General features: G+C 31.1%; 2 protein-coding genes across 4 annotated transcripts in view; one reads left to right on the top strand and one right to left on the bottom strand.

Moving 5' to 3' along the window:
* Window positions 1-6,095, bottom strand: part of LOC130443113 (uncharacterized) — a 44,703-nt gene extending 38,608 nt beyond the window's left edge. The window contains exons 1-2 of one of the 2 annotated variants that reach the window (XM_056777584.1): window positions 5,958-6,047; window positions 2,106-2,218 (exon numbers count right to left, since the gene is read on the bottom strand). The gene's annotated coding sequence lies outside the window, so the exon portion shown is untranslated. Of the gene's footprint in view, window positions 1-2,105; window positions 2,219-5,957 lie in introns of both variants that reach the window. The other variant, XM_056777585.1, reaches the window with a different exon arrangement.
* LOC130443112 (reversion-inducing cysteine-rich protein with Kazal motifs) overlaps window positions 1-14,076 on the top strand; it is a 50,962-nt gene that overhangs the window by 33,062 nt on the left and 3,824 nt on the right. The window contains exons 3-9 of one of the 2 annotated variants that reach the window (XM_056777581.1): window positions 2,970-3,053; window positions 5,352-5,388; window positions 12,236-12,400; window positions 12,457-12,651; window positions 12,704-12,837; window positions 13,600-13,855; window positions 13,917-14,072. In XM_056777581.1, the coding sequence (XP_056633559.1) occupies window positions 2,970-3,053; window positions 5,352-5,388; window positions 12,236-12,400; window positions 12,457-12,651; window positions 12,704-12,837; window positions 13,600-13,855; window positions 13,917-14,072 (1,027 nt within the window). Of the gene's footprint in view, window positions 1-2,969; window positions 3,054-5,351; window positions 5,389-10,585; window positions 10,778-12,235; window positions 12,401-12,456; window positions 12,652-12,703; window positions 12,838-13,599; window positions 13,856-13,916; window positions 14,073-14,076 lie in introns of those variants that run through there. The other variant, XM_056777582.1, reaches the window with a different exon arrangement.

Below are 14,076 nucleotides of genomic sequence, written 5' to 3'. Positions count from 1 at the left end.
AAACCCAATGAATTGATACCAACTGTTTTGTTAAAAGGATCCTTTCAAAAATCAAAAAAATCTTGACAATAACAACGATTATCGTGGGATCTCGTGATAAATCGTGAGATCTGGCATGCCTGGATTAAATTCTCGATTGACATAACCGATTGAGCTATCTTTTGAGACGTCTTGTATGTTTTTTGATAATAAACGGTTTCGAATTTTAATTGGAAATTAATTTTTCCATTTTAATTTCCTTACAATATGAATTTAAAAATTAAAATCTGCGTTAAAAACAGTATTTGCGTTATATAAAAGACTACCGAAGGTCTAGTAGACGAATGGGGTAAAAAAAGGGCGCAGTACAGGTCTGGTACACTGTTTAAACCAAACGCCCTTACGTTTTACTCGTCAATTTACGTTTTATAAGTTAATTTTCAATTGTAGCGACTTAACTACTAATTAATATCGAAAAAACTATAAAATTTTTTTGAATTAGATTCGATAAGTTTATTTTAGACTGTCATAGACGTACCAAACATTTAATAAAAGGGTATAAAAACTCAATGAATTGATACCAACTGTTTTGTTAAAAGGATCCTTTCAAAAATCAAAAAATCTTGACAATAACAACGATTATCGTGGGATCTCGTGATAAATCGTGAGATCCGGCATCCCTGGATTAAATTCTCGATTGACATAACCGATTGAGCTGTCTTTTGAGACATTAATTTGTATGTTTTTGATGATAAACGGTCTCGAATTTTGTTTGGAAATTAATTTTTCCATTTTAATTTCCTTCCAATATGAATTTAAAAATTAAAGTCTGCGTTAAAAACTGTATTTGCGTTATATAAAAGACTACCGAAGGTCTAGTAGACGAATGGGACAAAAAAAGGGCGCAGTACAGGTCTGGTACACTGTTTAAACCAAACGTCCTTACGTTTTACTCGTCAATTTACGTTTTATAATTTAATTTTCAATTGTAGCGACTTAACTACTAATTAATATCGAAAAAACTATAAAATTTTTGTGAATTAGATTCGATAAGTTTATTTTAGACTGTCATAGACGTACCAAACATTTAATAAAAGGGTATAAAAACTCAATGAATTGATACCAACTGTTTTGTTAAAAGGATCCTTTCAAAAATCAAAAAATCTTGACAATAACAACGATTATCGTGGGATCTCGTGATAAATCGTGAGATCTGGCATCCCTGGATTAAATTCTCGATTGACATAACCGATTGAGCTGTCTTTTGAGACATTAATTTGTATGTTTTTGATGATAAACGGTCTCGAATTTTGTTTGGAAATTAATTTTTCCGTTTTAATTTCCTTCCAATATGAATTTAAAAATTAAAATCTGCGTTAAAAACTGTATTTGCGTTATATAAAAGACTACCGAAGGTCTAGTAGACGAATGGGGTAAAAAAAGGGCGCAGTACAGGTCTGGTACACTGTTTAAACCAAACGTCCTTACGTTTTACTCGTCAATTTACGTTTTATAATTTAATTTTCAATTGTAGCGACTCAACTACTAATTAATATCGAAAAAACTATAAAATTTCTGTGAATTAGATTCATAGACGTACCAAACATTTAATAAAAGGGTAAAAAAACTCAATATTATTAAAAATTATTGATATTTTTTTTAGTACTAGTCATCAAATCATAATTGTAAACCTAATTTTAGTATAAATTCAATTTATATAACCGGAATGTATTTTTGAAATTGAATTATGAAAATAAATAGAATTCATTGCAATAAAGATTAAATTTCAAACGAAGTTGACGTGATAAATGACGGTTAACGAAGTGTTTAATGGAACTCAATATTTTTAGATCTATAACAGATGCTAGTAGTCAGCTTTAAACAAATTATATTGAAAGTTGTGACTTATTGACACATTAGAGTATAAAAAATAAAAAAATTAATATCCACATCAACTGTATAAACAAATAAATTTATTGAAACTGTAAAACTGAAAATTCCGATATAAAATCCACTTTCCATAAGTATATATCTTATTATAAATTATTTGTAATATGTTAATGAAGATTTTATTTAAGTTACCACGTATAAATCTCAAGTTGATGTATAAATCAACATATACATACCTAGTATGACTAAAAACGACTGAATAATGAATCAAAACGGAGATCGGTCGAAAAAACATGTCAATATGATGGACGGTCCGTGTAGTGCCTCCTGAAGAATAACCAGAGCCGGACTACGAAGAAAATTATACATATCTAATAAATCAAAAATTTTAAATTATGATTTTGGCGAATGAGATTTCGATTTTTTTTTAACAAGGAATCGAGGATCATCGCCAAAACTTCGTCCTAATACAATATAATGCCAATCCACATACAGCAGTTTTAATTACAGGAGTGGATCGGCCCGGACTCAAATCCTATCGAGAATTTATATTATAAACTTGCGCCAGTACTAGCCACGACTTCAGACCACAAAATGGCGCGCACTGGAGAATATGTAAAAATAACACGATATATAGAAAGGACTAGAGACGCTTGACCACGAACGTGCTACTTAAATCGATTTTTTTTCGTTATTATGATAAACAGTACTCTAAAGTATATTAAATACGCCCCTGGAAATATATATATATATGATGTACGATTCAATCGTTTTCTCTTGTAAAAGACACCAATAAATATCAACTGGTCACAGCGGGTAACACACCCTGTAGGGAACCCAAACATGTTATATACAATCATCCGTCTTGGTTGTAGTCGCTGTACCTTGAATTTTCGTTTTTTTTTTAGTCTTTATCGCTTCTACAGCCACCTTTTAATAATTCAATTAACTGCTCCATCGATATTTATAACAGAATTATCAGTTTCGTTAAAATGCGATTCCTTATCGTACCAAATGCGTTCGCCAAATCTACAAACTATCTATTTCAGTCTAGAGTCCCTCATATGTTGATGTTAATTTCTTTTTCTGCATTATTACAGATTTCTTTGGTCCATTTAGCCGCGGATATAGAACTGAGAAACCATACCATACAAGAAGTACAAACGTATTGTTCAACTCAGCTGGTAAGTCGGTTTATTACATTTTCCTATCTTCGAAAAATTGTCCATGGGAATACTGATTATATTGTTGTGTGACCTAGAGATGGTGGTAGTTGCTTGAAAAATACCCACCCAGGCTTTAGCTCAACTAATATAAAAGCTGTAGGTGAGTTATTAACTGTAAAACATTGGGTAGCACAGTTTAAACGAGACTGAACGACCTGCGAAGACCAGCAACTCAGTGGTCGACCAAATGAGGTGACGACTCCGGAAATATCGAAGAAAATCCACTGGATGATCGTCGACTGATAGTGCGCGAGTTGACAGACATTGTAGGCATTCCAAAAAGTGCGGTACAACTGAAAATTTGAACATGAGAAAGCTGTGCGCAAGATGGATGCCGCGGTTGCCCAACATTTAACAAAATCAGCGTTTCGAAGATGTTTCCATTGAGTGTTTCAAAGAAATAAATGACCTTGAAGGATAAAACTTAAGTCCAAACTGCTGCTTCGTTATTAACTGTAAAACATTGGGTAGCACAGTTTAAACGAGACTGAACGACATGCGAAGACCAGCAACTCAGTGGTCGACCAAATGAGGTGACGACTCCGGAAATATCGAAGAAAATCCACGAAGCGTTGGGGAGATGTTTCCATTGAGTTTTTTGTCAATGTTTCACAGTAATAAAGCAAAATTTTTGCGCCGTTTCATTAATATAAAAGGAGAACCGGATCCAAAAAACGATTCTACAACTATTGTATCATGTCTCTCTTTATAGGATCGTTTGATTGCCTACATATGAAGCGGTTCATAAAAAGAAAACAGAACAGAGTTTTCGGCGGGCAGTTATCTCACTAAAAACGTCGTTTTGCTAAAGATGAAACGTTTTAAAAAAATATCTGCTTATTCGAACTGTCATAAAAACAAAATTTGGATATTCTATAAATACCAAAACCAAAAGCATTTCGCCCACATAAAAAAGCTACTCGAAATCACGCAATTTCCGGTTTATGTTTACATTAGCTACAAATTTTGTACCACTAATGTGTTTTTCGAAAAACAGTCGATCCCTTACGACTTCGTGTTGTAATTTTTAGATTTTTTCACATTCTGATCTAAAATTCACTGAAAAATATGTTCTATTTGTTAAGTGCTTTTCTAATCATACAGAATGTCCCAAAGACGTTGAAATTTTTCGATTTTTCAAACTTTCTGTTTGATTCCTTTTGAATTTCAATTCCACGAAGGTAAATATCAAAAAGAATATCGATTGCCACAGTCCCACAACTTTAAACTTGGAATGCCAACAGTTACCCAATTGATTTTACTGAAAAAATCCCAATTTGGAAACCAATATTGTGGAATTTATAAATAATATCAATTTGAGAATGTGTTTTACCTTTTTCAATTGATCTAGTCATCGTAATATAAATTCTGATGAAGCCACGTTTTGATTTATATCTGTACGTCTGGTAATTTTCCTGGTGCTGAATAAATTTGCCAAGAATTGATACAAAACTACTTCATGAAACATTGACACACATAACCTCATTCAAAGATGATATAACTTTCTATGTAGAACTCAATCACCTCCACGTATCGTTAAACTGAGTTGAAGATCGAAGGAAAATATAAAAACAAATGAATAGACATTTCAAAGATGACAGCTACATGAATATTTTATGAGTACAACAAAACCGCGGCCATATTCTGCTCAGTACTTAATATCTACGTTCCGCGCATGAGGAGGTCATTGTTGCGTGGCGCCATCTACAAACCACGGTCCACACCCAACCAACTCGGCCGGTGCAAAATAATTTTATTGATAGGATGGAATCTGTTTTTCTTTAACAATGATAATTGACACTTTTTAGAAATTCACAATAGTTAATTAACATTCAGCGTTATCTCACAGTAGTTATATTTACAAAATTATTTTGTACTATGTGAATAGTTTAGATTTTGTATACCAATATTTAATTAACGACTCTAGTCAATTAAAATTTTTTAACACTTACAAATAAGACGGACGGAAGACTGAACTGAACGATCATATGACATGTCGTCCGACAGGAGCGCCATTCTGGTCAAATTATAATTTACCTCTACCCTCCATAATTTTTGTATTATATAAATCACATTATTGATAAAATTAATTATTGTAATTGTTAATGTATATTGGAAAGCCACTGGACTTTCGTGATATGTTGAAGATGCGTAGGTACATTCTATGTACAGAATGTACTATAAATTTTCAAATAGATACTATCAATACTGTTAATTGGATACTAAATTTGTTTGTTTTTTTCTATCTGTTTGCAGAATTCGTTTTGGGAGTGTTTGAATGCCACTTTCAAAGGTAAGTAAAACTTTTTAATGTTCGAAATTTTCGTTAAATAAACTGATTAAAAATTAAGTTATATTCAAATTAATAAAATGTCAAATAGCTTTGAATACATAAAGAAAAACTGGCTAATCCAAGGGTTTTCTTTAATACAGCTTCGTTAGTATTCTGTTGAGTTTCACAGTTTTCTATGCATAATACAAAAAATGATTATAAAAACGAAAATGTCTAGTCAAACACGCCGCAGTTGCCAAACTTCTTCCGACAAATTCTGCTATATTTGTGAAGAATTTATGATGAAATTGCAAGCCTTCGTTCCTCTGGGAAACTAAATAATAACTTGCAAATTGTCTGTTATTAACAATGTCTACTTAATAAATTATTCACCCCGGTTACTTCTAGTTAGTGAGGTTATATTTATTGAATAGGGGACAAATTCATATGTTTTCCATTAAATGAAAATACAGAAAGGTTTTAGAAATCTACTGAATCTGCTAACTACTAAAATATAAAGAATAAAAATTCGTGAGTTATAATAAAAAACAAAATATAGTGGTAAAAGTTTTTCTTAAAAATAAACTTACATAGTTGTTGAAACGTCACTCCAAATTCATCTAAAAGTTTTTTTTTAATACGAGGAAGGTGTTTGAAGTTGTTTGGCTCTAATGGAACTTTCGAGACGTATATAGAAAATTATAATAACAAATCGAACACTTTGTCACGCCTTAATACGTTTAACAATTGTCATATTCCGGAATTAGAAACAATTGATACCGACGATGAAGATCTAAACAGGACCGAACTCATTTCAGTCATCAAATAAGTATCATTTCACTCAATTTAAATTTAAAACATCAACTTTTTCACAACCTAACCTAACTTAATAATAAAAGAGTTACACGTAATTAATAAAGACACACGAAACCTCCGTTATTTTCAACACGAACAGCGACATCTTTTATAGAACAACTTTTATAGAAAGAAATCCAAAAAAAAAAATCAACTTCAAAGTGTTTTTTTTTTAAATAAATCGTAAAGAAAAAACTGTTCATGGAAACTAATTTTTAAGATTAAGTTTTCGATTTACAGAAGTACTTAGAAAACGGTCGAGTTGTGACAGTATTCTGGAAAAATTAATAATAATTTTCAGACTTAAAACAGTGTTTATAACAAGAAAAAACAGTTTCAAACAATCAAATATGTATTAAGGCAAAAACTTAAAAATAAATTCAACTATTTGGATAATATCTATCGAAACTAATTTAAAATTATTGAAAAACTCAATTTTACCTTTATTTTTTGCCTCTGAGACTACGGTTTTTGATGAATAAACTTTTTGCAGATATTCCTCTTGCTTAAAACCAGCCTTTGTTCGGTTTAAATTAAAAAAAAAAAACATTAAATCTATCATCAATTGAATTATTAAGTTATTCACATATTTTAAAGTCTTTTACAATGTTAAAATAAATCCACATCAACACGTTTGTTTTCTGAAATTAACTTGAAGAAACGAAACAAAAACAAAATGGCCTGTCAAAATAAAATGACGTTATATATACACGTTACAGATTTCTTTGTACTGGTATTTCTGCGCATGTACCTGCGCAGACAATCGACGCGAAAACAATTCTGCGCATCGCAAACGACGTGATTGTTGCTCGATTTTATAACCTTGAATACTTTAACAACAGTTCCACCAGGATCCAAAACGAAGATTAACTTATTTCGGGTTTATCCAATTTATGTTTTATCTCAGAAGTAATTTATGGTAGATGTTCTAGTCCATTGGGAGACAGTTTTTGAAATCCTTTAGTTCGAATAACAGCCTTTTACAAACTATTCAGGTTAGTTTAATGGAGGTTAACTGATTCGTGAAGCCGTATCTGAATTCACTTCAAAATTTATGACCAGTCATCTGTTATGGTAAACCGAAGTTTACGATTTCTATATGAAATCGTTTATTGTTAGTTGTACGGTTGTCATTTTTGTATTATAAAACTACCCACGTGCCTAACACAGAAACGGAATTTTAAAATAATGAAAAGTATCACGAATTCGAATGTCGAAAAATCTTATCATATACCGAGTTTATAATAGGTTTGTTTCCACTAAGAATAAATCAGATGGCTATGAGTTTCTAATGATTAACTGTGATAATTAGTAAATAAAAAAACAACTTTTCTACGAAAATAATAGAAGATTAATAATATTTTTGGAAAATTAAATCGAGAAAATTAGGCGTTTAATCACGTGATATTAAACACGAATCGGAAAAGTGTGACGTCACACCTGTTGTAGCTGTCATTTTCTATAACATGACCAAGTTATTTCGAGTTTTCAATAATTATTGTCAAATTAATAAAGTTCATTTCTAGTTTAATCTTGAAAGATAGTTATAATTTGCAATGGAATCAAGATTTAATAAAGCAAACTACAGTAATTTACCCAAAATTAACGCCGTTAGCTCGACAAATTTTTTACAATTAACAACTATTTTTGTTCATCGAAAATCCGCAGAGTTAAAACTAAAAATATAAATATTATGTGAAGAATGAACAAATACTTATTTAATTAGCAGTTACGCAGTCAGAGAGTCGAATTTACCCACTGTATAATAAAAATACTAAATTTGAGGTTAGCGAATACAAAGTTTCAATAACTTTAATTTAATTAAGTCGTAACATTTTATATGTGGTATATTATGGTAGATTTTGCAAAATTCATAACTCTTACTATACGTTTATAAATAAATACATCAAGTTTTGTTAGGTACTTACATCAAAATGATCTTCACAGAAACAATTTGTGGAATTAGTTGATAAAGTAACAGCATTTTACCTCTTTGCCCGTTTTAACCACTTTCTTCGTATTTCTTTATTGTTTGGAACGTGTATGAATAATTTGTCTGGCGTTTTTATCGTTGTATTTCCACATTAGGGCACTATACAGTATTTATAATACGAGGAGTTTATTATTTATTAAAAAACACGATTTACTGTCATAAACAAACACAGCTGTTTCTCGAATTGTGACATAATTAAAGACGCCATGACAGTCTTGGCCTTTTTCGCGGTCAATTTAAAATTTATTTCTAAAAACTCAAAATACTAACGTATAAAACCTATTTTTTCTTAAAATAATATATTTTTGTGATGAAATAGATGCTAAGCTATAGTTTTAAACTAATCGTCAACTATCCTATTAAAGTATTCAATTGAAATGGGTGTTGCCTGATTGGTATTCAACTAAAAAACATTTAAAGTGCAACTATGTAGATTGAATGAATTATCACTATTAAAAAATATATTGCGAATACTGATTCACATTATTTGAATAATATATGCCGATAACAAGTTACTATTACCATACGTAATTATGTTTTTTATTAAAATTCCTACTTTTTGTACCCAAAGAAATGTAATTGCAAGATGTTCGTATTTTCATTGGATTTGTTAAAATGTCCAACGTAATAAACAGTCAAACGAAGAACTTTTTGCATTTGATTGTTTTCGTTTCGATACTAAATCAATTAAGAAACTCTTTTGTTTAAAAAGATGAACCCAGTTAGTCTCTTTAGAAGTTTTATTAAATTTATTTTCGGTTTTTAATATTACCAATTTACAATGTGTCCAAAAAAAGTAACAGCTGTGCAGGCAACCTTAAAAGAGACATCCAGATAATTTCAAGACCCACCCTGGTATAATGACAAAGGAAGGAAGCAGGATGGGGGAGAAGATGAAACCATAGAATATACACACTTTCGATGAATCACCAATCAGATCGTTTATAAAGACAAGAAGGTTGCGATGAATAAATCACGAATGGACGAAGACAGACTCTGAATGTAAGATACCAGAGGGCAAGAGAAAAAAGATCTTAGGGATAAAAACATCCAGAGCTGGAGAGAGAATGCAAGGGATCAAAAGAACTGGAGAGAAATTACATTGTTATGGACTTAAATAGTTTCCAAGACGTAGAGCTCGATTGGTATTGGACAAACAACATTATACGATATATGAAAGCTTAGTAGAGATTTTTGAACTAGTTCCAAAACTAAACAAGAAGAAAACATAGTGAAAATGGATTAAAAACATCGAAAAACAAATTTCATGATCGTTAGACGATATTTCTAATGACAATAACATTAATGGAAATGAATTCGATGATGTTTAACAGGAATTTTTTCATACCCGCAAACTTACATATCTTTTTGAGGTTATAATAGATATTTTCTACACATATCCTGTTTCCATTTAGAATATAATTTAAGTACAAACAAATTATTGATGTCAACACAAAAATTAAACGTCTTATTCGCAAATCAAATTTGTTTTTATTATTTCTAGATATTTCTAAATCTAAAAACTCTAAATTTGATCTTTTTATTTTTAATATTTCGTGTGTATATAGATGGCGCTACCCAATGAACCCAAATGATTTTCAGTTAGCCGGTACGTTCGAAAGACACTTGTTTAAATTTGACAGCTGTCATACTATTTGTTTGTGAGCTAATATCATTTTGAGTATTTTAAGATAATTAACCAAAATCCCACCTGTTTCTCGGTCAATTTTTTTGTTATCGTTTCATTTCTAAATTTTCTTCTTATTCAATTCCAAATAATTTATTTTTACTTTTTTCGTGGAATAATATAATTGTTCAGTTTATTTTGGATCCTATTTACCAAACACTCCCGACGGACTTGTGTAGTCTCGTACTATCCTCAACCAGTTTGGTTTAATTTACACTCGCTTAATGATACAAAAAGTAAAAAGTGAGAAGCGAAAATCCCATCGTGAATTCAGGACCATCAAATGTTGTTTATACTTTTTCTTTCCAACTTAATTAACACCCAAAAATGATTACTACAAAATTTATCCATTTGATTGATGATTCATTTAATAAAATGATTGTTTCGAACAAAAACTATAATTTAATTTCGTTCAAATCTGTAACTCAAAATAAACTTCAATAGACTAGTTGACAAAATTTGGAAATTAGTTTAAAACTATAGCTTAGCATCTATTTCATCCCAAAAATATATTATTTTAAGAAAAAATAGGTTTTAAAAGTTAGTATTTTGAGTTTTTAGAAATAAATTTTAAATTGACCGCGAAAAAGGCCAAGGCTGTCATGGCGTCTTTAATTATGTCATAATTCGAGAAACAGCTGTGTTTGTTTATGACAGTCAATCGTGTTTTTTAATAAATAATAAACTCCTCGTATTATAAATACTGTATAGTGCCCTAATGTGGAAATACAACGATAAAAACGCCAGACAAATTATTCATACACGTTCCAAACAATAAAGAAATTCGAAGAAAGTGGTTAAAACGGGCAAGGAGGTAAAATGCTGTTACTTTATCAACTAATTCCACAAATTATTTCTGTGAAGATCATTTTGATGTAAGTACCTAACAAAACTTGATGTATTTATTTATAAACGTATAGTAAGAGTTATGAATTTTGCAAAATCTACCATAATATACCACACATAAAATGTTACGACTTAATTAAATTAAAGTTATTGAAACTTTGTATTCGCTAACCTCAAAATCAGTATTTTTATTATACAGTGGGTAAATCCGACTCTCTGACTGCGTAAATGCTAATTAAATAAGAATTTGTTCATTCTTCATATAATACTTATAGATAAGTTTTAACTCTGCGGATTTTCGATGAACAAAAATAGTTGTTAATTGTAAAAAATTTGTCGAGCTATCGGCGTTAATTTTGGGTAAATTACTGTAGTTTGCTTTATTAAATCTTGATTCCATGGCAAATTATACCTGTCCTTCAAGATTGAACTAAAAACGAACTTTATTAATTTAACAATAATTTTTGAATTAACCTTGTCAAATTATACGAAAATGACAGCTACAACATAGCGTTTCGCGAGATGTGACGACACGCTTTTCTGATTGGTGTTTAATGTCACGTGATTAAACGCCTCGTTTTCTCGATTTTATTTTCCAAAACTATTATTAATTTTTTATGATTTTCGTAGAAAAGTTGTTTTTTTTTATTTACTAATTATCATGGTTAATCTCAAACTCAAAGCCATCCGATTTATGTTTAGTGGAAACAAGCCTATTGTCAAAAATTTATATTTTTGAATATGTTTTATTCTGAAAACGTCTAATACAAAAAGAAAGTGACAAAACATAAATTATGAGTTGCTAGTGGAATCGTGGTACTATTCCGCACGAGTTTTACCCTATACATACAGGATGTTTCGAAAAACATTTTCCATGATTTTGCCGAAACATATCTGGAAATAGTGAATAGAGATTACGTTGAAAAATAAATATATTTTTTTTGTTTTCGTATCGTCTATAATTAAAATATCTTTTATATATTTTTGTTGATTTTGACTTATGTACTTCTTAAATGATTCAATTTATTCTATTATTCGAGCGTTGGGGTTTTTGTTACAATACACGTATGTGATTTTCTCGCTTTTTCATTTCTGCATTCTCCTCTAACATATCAAATATTTTTTTAATACCTTTTTGAATCTACTGTCCAAAATTACGTCATCTGTCATATATCTTGTTCTCTAATTGTTTTTTTAATCGATTAATATATAATATCAAGTTATTTAATATAAAAATGTATGAAATTTATCGATATCCACCTTGTATATTCCCACTAACCACGACTACGACCACGAACTTGAGGACCAGCCGTGGCGACTAACCAGCCCATAAATCTAAGTATATCGTGGACATCCCAGCACGGTGCAAAATCAAGTAGCCTCGTATCGCACATCTTCCCACTAAACAATGTCAATTGGGATCATTGGCGTCGACGGGGGTATTAAAAAAATATTTAATCATTATTAGTTTACTTATTTCTTTCTAGATATGTCGAGAGGTGATTCGTGGTCGGGTAGAAAATGTTGTCCGTTACCTCACAGCGATAGCTGTAGACGAGCTTGTATTACAGCTACTTCTAGTTTCGATCTTACCAAAGGCTGTAGGCATAGCGACGAAATCGCTTTCTTCAGCTGCCTCGAACGCCAAGAAGGTAAATATCCATTTCATTATATCAAATGTGATATTAAGATTATCTTTTGGTTTCAGCTGGTTCGGATTGTTGCAATAATGCAAGAAACGAAGACTGCAAATCAGCTTGCGTTGATTTATTCCACAGAGAATTATCACCTAGTAAATTACAAAGACAAAAAGTGAAAGAATATTGCGAAAATGACAATCCTCGCGTTACCGATTGCATTAAGAATCTTATTAAAGTGACACCTGTTAAAAGCACTCATAGACGTAAGTAATTTACCTACAGTTGTCTTCTTTTTATAACAAACCATTATTTCAGATCTGCATTGTTGCGATAAATCGAATATTATGAAATGTAGAGATTCTTGCAAAAAAGTATTGACTACAATGACAACCATTCAAGAAATTATTGATGGTCTTCAAGTTGGCGGTTGCGGTTTACCAAACCCTCAGGTAACCTTCGAAACGTACCTCTGAAAATTGTAGCATCTTATCAAAATATTTAGTTTTTGATTTTTATTATTTATGTAACTAAATAATGAAGGATCAAGCTTTTACCAAAATGAGTTAAATCGTCTTGTTAAAAGCTGTACTAGAAATCAGTTCATGAACAATCAAGTTCGTTTAACCAATGAAAAAAAGGTTTATTCCTACCCTTTAATAACTAGTCCTTTATTGGGCGCAATTTGAATTATCCATATCGTTTCTTGTTAATTTTACCAAGACTTAGGGGTGAAACCGATTACCTAAAGGTACCTAGAGGTTCCGGTACACTATTACCAGATAATATCTGCTGAATGTATCAGCCTTTTAAAGTATTTAAGACACAATAAGACACTTTCGAAATTATGTAATTGCACAACTTACAACCACATTGTCGAATCTCTGTTTTTTCTATACTCTACTCTAACCTAACAAAATTCCAGAACGAAATTTGAAATTATTAATAAACTGAAGCGTACGCCACCTATCGGCCAATAGCGCAATTACAAACGTAAGTTCACAAGTAAACTGTAAATATAATTAATGTTTTCTTTTTCACCAAACAGCATTTTTAAGAACAAGTGCAAATATGACTAGGAAATGACGTTTCCGATTAATCCAAATAGTACAAACCAAACGAAATCTTCGATGCATATTTTTGAAAGTACCTTCATGTAGTCAATAACACGAATTATTGTGAATATCTTGTTAAATATCGAAATTATTTTCTAGGAATACTTCTGGCAATGTTTTTTAAAACCAGAAATCGGATCTGAATCGTCCTCGAATTCCGAAAAGATATCCAGAATCGATAGAGTCGGAATAGACAGCGCCAAATGGCATTGTTGTCAAAGGGCCGCCTCTTCTCACTGCGCTAGATTGTGTTCGAAGACTTTCACGAAATTTTGGTCGACGTCTTGGGACGAATTTAGAAATAAATGCCTCAGTCAAGTAGCCGAAGAAAGTTTGAGATCTTGTATAGATGAAGGTGCGTATCGATAATAATAATAATAATAATAATAATATATATACAAGTTGTTGATTTTTAGTTGACGAACCTTGTGAATTGGGATGCGATGGACTAAGTTTTTGTACTAATTTTAATAATAAACCAACGGAATTGTTTCGCGCTTGCACTTCGCAAGCCGACGAAGCTGCGAGGAACGACGTCGCTTTATGGCAACAACAAAATAATATTTCTCTCGGTAA

The sequence above is a fragment of the Diorhabda sublineata genome, chromosome 4 (assembly GCF_026230105.1).
Source record: "Diorhabda sublineata isolate icDioSubl1.1 chromosome 4, icDioSubl1.1, whole genome shotgun sequence".
NCBI classification, from domain to species: Eukaryota; Metazoa; Arthropoda; class Insecta; order Coleoptera; family Chrysomelidae; genus Diorhabda; species Diorhabda sublineata.
Note: the sequence above shows the minus strand (reverse complement) of the source record. Positions and strands in the feature narration are given on the sequence as shown.